This window comes from Aquila chrysaetos, chromosome 6 (assembly GCF_900496995.4).
Source record: "Aquila chrysaetos chrysaetos chromosome 6, bAquChr1.4, whole genome shotgun sequence".
In the NCBI taxonomy this organism is placed as follows: domain Eukaryota; kingdom Metazoa; phylum Chordata; class Aves; order Accipitriformes; family Accipitridae; genus Aquila; species Aquila chrysaetos.
The window spans coordinates 48,978,851-48,988,898 of NC_044009.1; the positions used below are offsets into that span (position 1 = coordinate 48,978,851).

The following is a 10,048-nucleotide window of genomic DNA, read 5'->3' on the forward strand; positions in this document are numbered from 1 at the left end:
CAGCCTTGGGAGGCTGCGGGTACCTGGGACTGGCAGAATGGGTTTTATCTACAATGAAAAGGATGTAACTCTAAAGTCCTGTTACTAACAAGTTTAAGGTGTTTTTAAACACAAGCACATCATACAAGGCTTTTCAGAGTCTTCCACATTATGCACTCTGCAAAGATTATGGTTTGGAATTCAAAATCAATTTAGATCTTGGTGCCTTTGTTTTTGAAGCAGGAATAGTCAAAATGGTGACTGCATTTCCAAATACTCATTTTGCATGCAGAGCAACAACTCCTTAATAAGAAATTTTACTGCAGTATCTTAATGTGCAGTTTTATTGCCTATTATTTTTAGCGAGCATTTATAAAGCCTTATGTTTGGGGTTTAACACCTTAGCTATTTCCCATCATAACAGGTTGAAATTTGGCATAGCAGTGGCAACCTTCATTTCAAAATTTTCACAGAAAATTGTAAACAGCAAATTGCTAATTTGTAAAGATTTTGTTAATTTCCACACTTTGAAGCCTGTCAACTTAAATGTCAAATAATGTGACGTCCATATGGACCATTAGATCAATGAGAGTGTAGGACCAGAGCTGCCTCAAAGTGCACATCCTGTAGTGACACCTCTGAAGTTCTAGAACAGCCAAAAATGAGGGGAAAAAAAAAAGAAAAAAAAAAAAAGAAAAAGCAAATTGTCAAAGTTATGGTAGGAAGGGGTAAGACAGCTAAAACTGTCTTTAAAAAAATCCTTCATTCTGTCATTTTGGAAAAGTTCTGAAATTTCAGTTTCCAAGTTGCAAATGTGGTGCTGCAGCAGAGATCTGGTTTTAAGCCAGCTTCAGAGTTAGCAAGTTTTGAGCATTCAAAATGCAACCAGAGTGCTTTTCATCAGGCTCTATCTGGGTAATATGGTGTTTATTGTGTCTTTGACTTTAGGACGTGGTCCAAATAGAACATAGTATTGTTTTCTCCTTGCTATAGACTAATAGTCCAAATGCTGTATTTCCCATGGATTTTTTTTTCCTCTTTAAAACTTTTGGAATTCATGGAATGTGTGTGCCATTGACATTAATACTATGTTGTAGAAACATACAGTATTCAGGGTTTATAGTAAAATGTTCTCTATATATTACACAGTTCATATTAAATAGCTGGAATATCTTTTATGATTCAAGGCATCAGTAACTGAGTCACTTGGGCAGAAGCTGCATTATACTTTATTTGGGGTATATTCATTTTGGCAATGTAATATCTCATTTAAAATGAATGTATATTGCACTATTGATTTTCATGGGTCTTAGAATAATAAAAACATCATGCAGCAATAAAGAAAAAAGCATGCTTTTTTTTGTATACACTATGTTTGGATGCAGCTCAGAGCCTTTCATGGAAGTAAACATAAAACCTATGTTGTTATACAGAAATACAAAGTACTTTATTTTACACTATGCGGTATTCATATAACAAGTTTTTAACTCAAACGTGGTCTTAATTCTGCAGAACTAAGCTCTTTTAAGCATACTGCAAGGAAGCGCTCCTGCTTTAGAGAGGGGCAATGACTGTTTTTCCTTGTTTACTTCTAGGAAGGCCAACCTACCGTGAGTTTTACTTATAGGTTTTTTTTTTGTTTTTTTGTTTTTTGTTTTTTTAATTTTACTATTACTATTACCAATTGCCAGCCTAACAACTCTACTACCTAGCACAGAGAAAACTGAGCAAAGCCTTGGAAGAAATGGTGTTCAATATATCCAGTCCTGGAGACCTTAGAAGGTCAGGAAGGAGTCTGCGGCGTTGACTTCCTAATATTGTAATAACATTGATACATGGGAAATTTCAAGTAGTACTGGCATTATTAGTCACTGATATTACCATGTACTGAGTTAAGAAGTAGAGAAACCAAGGGAGGTGGGAAAAGACTGCTTGATTTTGCAATATTGACTTTATCTGTGGTGCCTTGGGCACTAGGTGATCCAGTGCATCCAGCTGCTTTGGAAAACTGTTTATAGCTATGTCCTTGAGCATATTTTTCAGCAAATATGGGTTAAAAATGCATTGTCAACTTAATGTACAAGCTCGGATGAATTATTTTCAAAGTAATTGCTCTTTAATTATTATTTTTTTCTCTGGAGATGATCTTAAAAAAATAATTTTTGGATTAAACTGGTTTGGTGTTCATTTTAAAGAAGGTTTTTTGAATAATAAGTTCGGTTCAGGAGAAGAAAAGTTTACTCAGAATTCACACTGCTGCCTCATAGTAAGGAAAAGGCAATGCTTGCACAATCCTTCTTCTGAGGTTCTGTTTGTCTGTCTGCTGTCCATCTCTAACCCCTTTTCTTGGTGAAACTAAGTCAGATTTTATAACACCTTTTAGCTTTCAACATTCATTAAATTAAGTTTAAGGGGGGGGGGGGTATGGAGGTTTGAATTTAATGCCTTGGAACAAAACAGTGGAAATATTTCCATTCTATTTTTCATTTTGTGAAATGAATTCAGACAAAATGGATATTGTTAGAAATCAATAGTTAATTGAAAGATGTGGTCCATTTTATCATTAGTAGTTAAAGAGAAATTCCCAAATAGTAATATTAAGGTTTTAGTGCCAGCTATTTATAGAATTTATTGCATTTTTATGTCATTAGAAATACAATGTATTGTTAGAAATGTATATATTTCTTAATCTTACTTATATATTTCTTAACTCTCAAATCTAATTAAAAGATATTATACCAAGATAGCTATTAATTTACTTTCTTTAAAAAAATCTTAGGCTAATTGGCTGGTGGGGTCATGACTTCAAAACACGATTCCTCATGGAAAACAGTATGTATTGCTACACTTTCTATTTTATCTTATTTGGTGTATATATGTATAACCAACTTCACTTTTATAGTAGTTTGAGTAGAAAAGATAGAACTTTGCATTCCATCACTGATGTTAAAGGTATTAAACTAAACTCATCCCAAATATGTAATGCAATGGAGTTAACAAAATAAATGTGGGAATAAATTTGGTCTCTGGGCATATGGGTCTGACTGCTTCTAGACATTTTGCTGAAATAATACCTTCAAACTGCAGATATAGAATATGGATGAAACTTTCAAATTATCTCAGTGAATTAAACTCGTAAGTCTCTGAGGAGCGAGGATCTGCTATCATTTACTTGGGTAATATCTTACTTTAGGATTAGTTCCACTGGAATTAATGAGAAATTATATAAATAAAGGTAAGGCAACCTGACATAAGTAATGAAATACCACTAATGTTTCAGCATCTCCAAATTCCTTGCACTAGTGAAGGATGGGTTGTAAGACAAAACCAAACCTGCTCTGAAATAGCTAAGTATTTATTGTCCCAATGTGAAATGAGGACTCCTTTCCAAATCTGACAGCTAGGCTGTTCAGCTCCATTCTAAAGTATGGCAGAGAGAATATCCTGAGGGATCAGGAGGAGAAAGGAGCTTTTTGGTTTGATTGGTTGTTTTGGTTTTAATATATTTTTAATTTTCTGTGGCAGGGCCTATTGATGGGACTTTGGCTGGAGAACACCTCTCTAATAGCCTCAGTCTGCTCTTTGTTTTCTGACCAAATGTAAGAGAGTGGCACTATGGAAAGCCAGCAGGAGACACAAATTGCCTTGAAATACTGTTAGAAGAAGAAAAACGTTGTTTATTCATTTCCATGGGCAGTTTATAGGGGAGAGGTTGGGCAACGATCATTATAAAATTAGCCAGTCTGCTGTGCATGAAAAACATTGCCTCCGCAGCATCCTCTCGCTCTGGTGCTGGAGCATGAAATATAAACGGTGACACAGAACTTGCAGCGAGGCTTTATAGATTTATTAAATAGATTTTGTGAAATTTCACAGCCTAAAGTCTATGCAACTTCTCTACGTGGCCTGAAGCTACACTTAGCTGCATATGCGGTCTCCCATGTGTCTCGTCAGTTTAATAAAGTTAAGGAACATGATTCCCTGCTCGTGCACCGTGGCTCCGCACGAGCGTGCCTCTGCTGACTCGGAATTTCTCTGGTTTGTGCCAGTGTTCAAAGAGATTCAAGTGTAAAGGTGGTTTTAACACACACCATTTAAACAAATTAATTGCAGTTCTCTAGCTCCCATGAAGCTGCTAATGAGGTCTTCTGCTGGATAAAATTGGGCTTCTCTCGACGTTAAAAGTATTAGCTGTGAATAGATTACTATTTCCTTTTAATGACTGATTCCTACAGGCCACATTAGTGAAATATTTTATTGCGTGAGGACGGACTTCAAGATAAGGTCCAATCCTTTAAAAGGAAGAAATCAAAAAACACTAATATAAGTTATTCATTTTCCAGAATTGCAACTAAGTAAGGGAATTAATGGATTTCGGTTATCAAATCCTCCAATTTTACTGGTCTGTGCTCTGCAAGCTAGTTTAGAGGTAAGTAATTGCTTTACTTTGAGCTTGAATTTAGGAGTATAAAAACATTAAATTAATGTTACATGTACTATTGCTGTCTCTCTTAAAAAAATTCGCAGAATAGTTGCAAAGTGAAGGGGGGGATGACGACTAAAACCAAACAAAATAACCCCGATGACCCTAAGAGACCAAGGCCTTTAATAAATATACTCATCCCTTTACTGTTCCCACAAACTTTGCTGTTGGACCCCAGTATACACGGGGTTTGCACCTCCAAGCCTGACCGCTGGCACTGGCTTTGTCCCGGCTGTTCGGGGTCGATACAAACAACAACTTTTCCTCTAGAGATATTCAGAGCTTGCCTCAGTGCAACTCGTGCAAAGGATGAGTTCAAGACGTTCCTACGAAGAAATGGCGTAACTGAAAACTTGCATCCAGAGTTGCTTGTACATCTATTTCCCTCAGCAAAAGAGACTTAGCTCCTTTTTGAAAGAAAATGGTTGTGGCCACTGGGTGTCCTGGAGTTTAAATTGAACCTGTCATCTGCTGTAGTCCCTTTGGTTTCAAACAGAAAAGACAGAAGCTGTCTGTGAACACTTCCTAAAAGGGGAATTTATGAGTGTGGTATAGCTTCAGACTGTTTCTTCTTTCATGGCTTCATTAGTTGGCCAAAGGAGCAGAGCCCCATCTCTGACCTGTCTGTATACGAATCACTGAGACCGTGGCTGGGGAAAGGGCGGCTCTGCCATACAGAGCTAATCCCTTTCTTTCTGGGAAGGTGTGAGCCATGTGCTGAAAGCCCTCTGGTCCGCCTTGGAGAGCACAAATCAGCCCGGTCTGAAGGCACGCAGCTGTTCTCCAAACACCTTTTATCACGCTGCGTTTCATACTGAGACGCGGCAGCATTTCTCTTATGGATGGTTCACCCCTGAAATGCAGGGCTCTAGGTCTTGGTGGCTGAAAAGGATAGTTTTACATAGATTTCCTTACTATATGCTATATATGCTACTCTATTAAATTTTTTCCTAAGCTGCTTTTCAAGCCAGCCTTGGTTAACAAGGTTTTGCCGCCAGCGTAAATGGGAGAAATTTATTTCTGCTAGCATTCCACTAATGCTAGTGTAACGGCAAAGCCGATGCTGGGATAAAGAGCGATGTCCATAGGCTGTGTGTCCCTCTTCTTTATTTACTGAAAAAGCAGTATCTTAAGCAAACAAAGTCAGAAAACCGCCAGTTGTGTGCTCTCCAGCTTACATGCAATGCTGAAGGACTGCAAAGGGCACAACAATGCTTCTTGTTCTGTCTGACAATTTATTTTGTTAGTCCTTAAACATCCAATATATTTTTTTAAACTTTATGTGACCTTCGAGATAAGCTGAAAGCTATTCTGCTATGACCCAGATTGTCAGTGCTCCAGTTTGTGTGGGTTGATGTCATTTAGCCCACTGCAGGGAGCCTCAAACAATGAGGGCTGAGCAGTTTCCATCGCCTCCCCTTTCCGTGCCTGCATTACCTTTTGGCACAGCCAGGATTTCCCAGTGCTAATTGCTCTAATACAGTGGGAAACAGAGTAGTTTTCATGTCTGGCAAGAGATGGCTAGTGAAATTGCATGCCACCTTCACTGGGACACATTAAGCAGAAGGCAGTGTTTCCAATGGAAACAATGAAAACTGCAAGTGTTAATGGCTGTTATTCCTCAATAATGCTTAAAGTGACTGTTATGGCAGTAGCTGCTCCCTTTTATGGAAAAAAGGGGAGCGCTCTGCGGCCACATTTAAAAGATCTTTTTCAAAAAATTTCACCCAGGAGGCCAAATATTCCTTGCACAAAGCCTGAGCAAACAGATTTTTGCATGCAGCCTAAGGAGATCCATCCCTCACACTGCTGCAAAGCCCAGAGGAATAGGAGGCAGGTCTCCATTTTACCTCCAGTAATGTGCCGAATAGTCGTGTGGATGCTCTGCCTGCCTGTGTGGTGAGGGAAGCACCTCCAGATTTTTTGTTGACCTGTGCAAGTGCTGACTGCTGACGGCTCTGGTCCCTGTCACATTCATTTCTGTGACTGCGCTGTCTCCATCCAAAGCCTGTCTTACAGCAGCCATGTTTTGTTCCACAGAAAACACGCGCAGGGGCTTCTGGGTTTGTGCAGCATCTTGTGGTTGGGATGGCATCACCGAGTAATACTTGGGATATTCTACAAACGAGTGATTTCCAGGTGCTGCTGGAAACCAGACTTTGCTGTATTTTGAGTGGGATTTCGCAGTTACCTGTTTATACGCTCTTCCAGGTTATGATATAAGTAATCTTAAAAGTGTTACTACTTCAATGCGGAGCGGTGATTTCTTGAGAGTGAAGATCGTGGATTTTCAGACAGGACCTCGGCCTTGCCTCTGATTTTGCAGCTGCAGTCAGTGGAGGCATAATCGTCCATGAGCAGTGATATTGCATTTATGTGCCAGAAAGTGATTCGAAGTGACTATCGGGTACTTGCCTGTCTTTATCTTGTAATTTTTCCCTGAAGCTACTTGCATGGGAAGAAGAAAAGGGAGGGTTTGAGGAAGGCAAGGGTAAATTGTTTCCGGGGTCACAATTTCCATTATTCCCTGTAACTGAGCCTTTCCAGAGCACAAGCAGAAGCTGTCTTGCCTTCTCCTGCTCCCAAACTCTTCTGCCACAACATTGTCTATTCTTGTTTATGCAGCAAAGTAGCACTGCCGTTTTTAAGCAATCACTTTTGCATGTCTCATGATGTTCTGAGTTTTGCAACTCACCAGTCCTTGTAGCTGTGTAAGAGCATAGAGCTATTAAACCAGAATCAAGTGAATATTTTTTCTTCATGCGGACTAGCAGAGATGAAGCCTGTACAGGACTTAAAGCAGTAAAGTCAATAAGTTAGTATAAATTTTGTGTTTTCAAAGCCAAGAATTTGTAGATCAGTCATGACGTTTCAGTCTTGACCCTTGGATTTTGTTACTTGAGGTACATACAAGGAAAAACTTGTATGTGATTTTGAGTTTCGTGCAGCCCTGTTGCATGTATAGAGAATTTATGGATCCTCTTCAGATATGCAAATGAATGCTCTCTTAGCAAACTGTTTTTGTGTGCGAGTTCATTTATGCCAATATGGATGTGTGTAAAACTTTTTAACAGTAGACAGAAATGTCTTTCATTATCTAAAGTAATAACATTATCCCGTGTTTTCAAAAGCCCAATCCTGCCATGTTTATGTGTAATGTCTATGTGAGATTACCACTTGATTCCAGTGATAATGTGTAGAGAAATCTCCTACCCTTTCAGTCATCTTTACTTCCTTTTTATTTTCTATAGCAATGCATTACCATTCTAATGATTTAAAATTATTATAGGTTTTTAGTCAAACTACAATGAAAGCACTGAGAAGGAAATCCATTCTACTCACCGGTTACTTGGAATACCTGATAAAACATTACTACAATGAGGATAAAACAAATCCAGAGAAGCCCTTTGTAAAAATAATCACGCCATCTCAGATTGAGGAGAGAGGATGCCAACTCACGCTATCTTTTTCCCTTCCAATCAAATCTGTGTTTAAAGAGCTGGAGAAGAGAGGAGTAGCTGTGAGTAAACCAAACTTCATTTTCTTATGCTCTTTTGTGATCTTATACCATAACAAAGTAATAATTTTGCTTTTATTCAAATATTTTCTCATATAAGGCCAAAAAAGAATGGGAATGATGAAAGTTGCTTACATAGCATCTTCAATCTTTACTTGTGTAAATAATCAAATAAGCGGAGTTATTTTATTTGTCAGTCTGTATATTGTCCTTTCTCGATTTATTTCTGGTAGCTCTGTGACTAGCACCCGGGAGTCACTACTGAGGTTAGAGCTGCTTTATGGGTGCATTATGATGGGAGACATTATGGGTCTGAAGCTGATGGTCTGAACAGGAAAGATAGGGAAAAAAAAAAAAAAAAAGAAAAACCCAAATCACTGGAAAAACAAAAATATGAATGCGTCAGAGCTGTCCAGTGCAACGTACTGCCTGCACAAGGCTTCTCCTGTTTAGGGTGCTTGTCCGGGTCCCCTGCTGCGGGTCCAGGCATGAGGGCAGAGAGCAGAAAGAGGAGGTCTGAGCCACCCCAGGGTGCCGGCAGTCGGCAGCACCCAGGTGATGCTCGCCATCCTCGACGCCACAACTCGCGCACCTACAGACCGACGACGACAAGGAGCTCTGAACCTCCACCGGCCCCTTTCCTGATCTGCAAATGGGCAAACCCTTGCTCTTCGCGAGGCATCGACGTGGGGGAATTAAAAAGCTGTTGTTTCTTTAGAGATATGTTTTGGCACGCAGAAAAAGAGGCCGCTGAACGGCAGTGCCGTGTAATGGCACGGTTACCGGTGAGCACTGCTCAAAAAGAATAAAAGCTAAATTTAAGGCTATACATTCGGTGATTTAGAAGTGCTGGGAGGTGAGGCTGATAGCGTAATGCCATATAAGTGATATATGAGTTTTATTTCTGCTGGTGACTTGTGTGTCCCCAAAGGGCAACTCTTCTAGGCTAAATATGCCGCTGTTTTGGTGCTGCCAGGGAATTCCAGGAACTGCTGCTTTTAAGAGGGCATGGGGCCTTACACTGTTGGCTTGTCTTCGCAATGCAGTAATATGCTTCAAATATGAGAGATTATTCTGTTCAGCAAAATGTTTGAATTCACAGACGGGGGGAAGAAAAATACTGCAAGCCCTGAGACATTACTTGTACCTGTAGCAAAAGACACTCTATCATACCGGCATGTTTCTGTTTTGTGGTGGCTTTTTTGTCACCTGTGTGGGTTGCTATAGGTGCTAGGGTAAATTATGGGGATGCGTAGCTGGTTTGGAGCCCTTCAATGGCACTGCTAGAGTCCTGCCCATCCTGAGCCTTGAATCCTTTTTTAGGCAACACACTACTCTTCTTGCTATGTTCTTCACAATAATGCTCCTCACAGTAGTTTCTTGGGGGTCCCAAAGTTTTTACATGTGTCCCCTTGTCAGTCTAGTCATTATTGCTTGAAGACAAGGGTGACGTTTAAAAATGTAGTCTGACAGATAAATAAGAAGTGACCTGAATTTACTAAGCGTTCCCTTTCTGTTTTGCAGTGTGACATGCGAGAACCAAATGCTCTTCGTGTTGCCCCAGTTCCTCTCTACAATTCTTTCCATGATGTGCACAGATTTATTGAAATCCTGGGATCTGCAATTACATCTTCAAAACAAACAGCAAACAATACTGCGCTATCTGGTTCTTATTGATGGCTCAGCTGTATCTTTTAATCTATTTCTGACTAAGATGCATTTATCCCGCTGAGCAATTCTTTGCTTCAAGTAGACTGAGCTATATCCCATGCAATTTGCAAAAAAATGACTGTGCTTGAATAGTTATTTACAACAGACATAGTTTTATTAAAGCTCATATTTCCACTCTGCTTTGACTTTGACTTCATGAATTAGTATGCTTTGTATATTTTAATGGGGCTTTTCTTAAACATTTTATGTAGTTTTATTACATTAGCTTTGAGAAGCATGGAAGAATTGCTATCAACTAGAACAGGAATGAAAAAAAATCCCTTCTTTATTATAAAAATGATGCATAATAAAAAGTGGAAAATAGACAAATCACCAACTGTTAAAAGATACAGTCCAAT

At 39.3% G+C, this 10,048-nt stretch overlaps 1 protein-coding gene across 5 annotated transcripts in view; it reads left to right on the forward strand.

Moving 5' to 3' along the window:
- KYNU (kynureninase) overlaps positions 1 to 9,829 on the forward strand; it is a 59,656-nt gene extending 49,827 nt beyond the window's left edge. For all 5 annotated transcript variants that reach the window (XM_030018638.2, XM_041124519.1, XM_030018630.2 and 2 more), the window contains 4 exons: positions 2,759 to 2,811; positions 4,323 to 4,408; positions 7,752 to 7,982; positions 9,504 to 9,829. In XM_030018638.2, coding sequence (XP_029874498.1) covers positions 2,759 to 2,811; positions 4,323 to 4,408; positions 7,752 to 7,982; positions 9,504 to 9,656 — 523 coding nt within the window. In that variant the 3' untranslated portion in view covers positions 9,657 to 9,829. The remainder of the gene's footprint in view (positions 1 to 2,758; positions 2,812 to 4,322; positions 4,409 to 7,751; positions 7,983 to 9,503) is intronic.
- Positions 9,830 to 10,048: the final 219 nt, after the last annotated feature.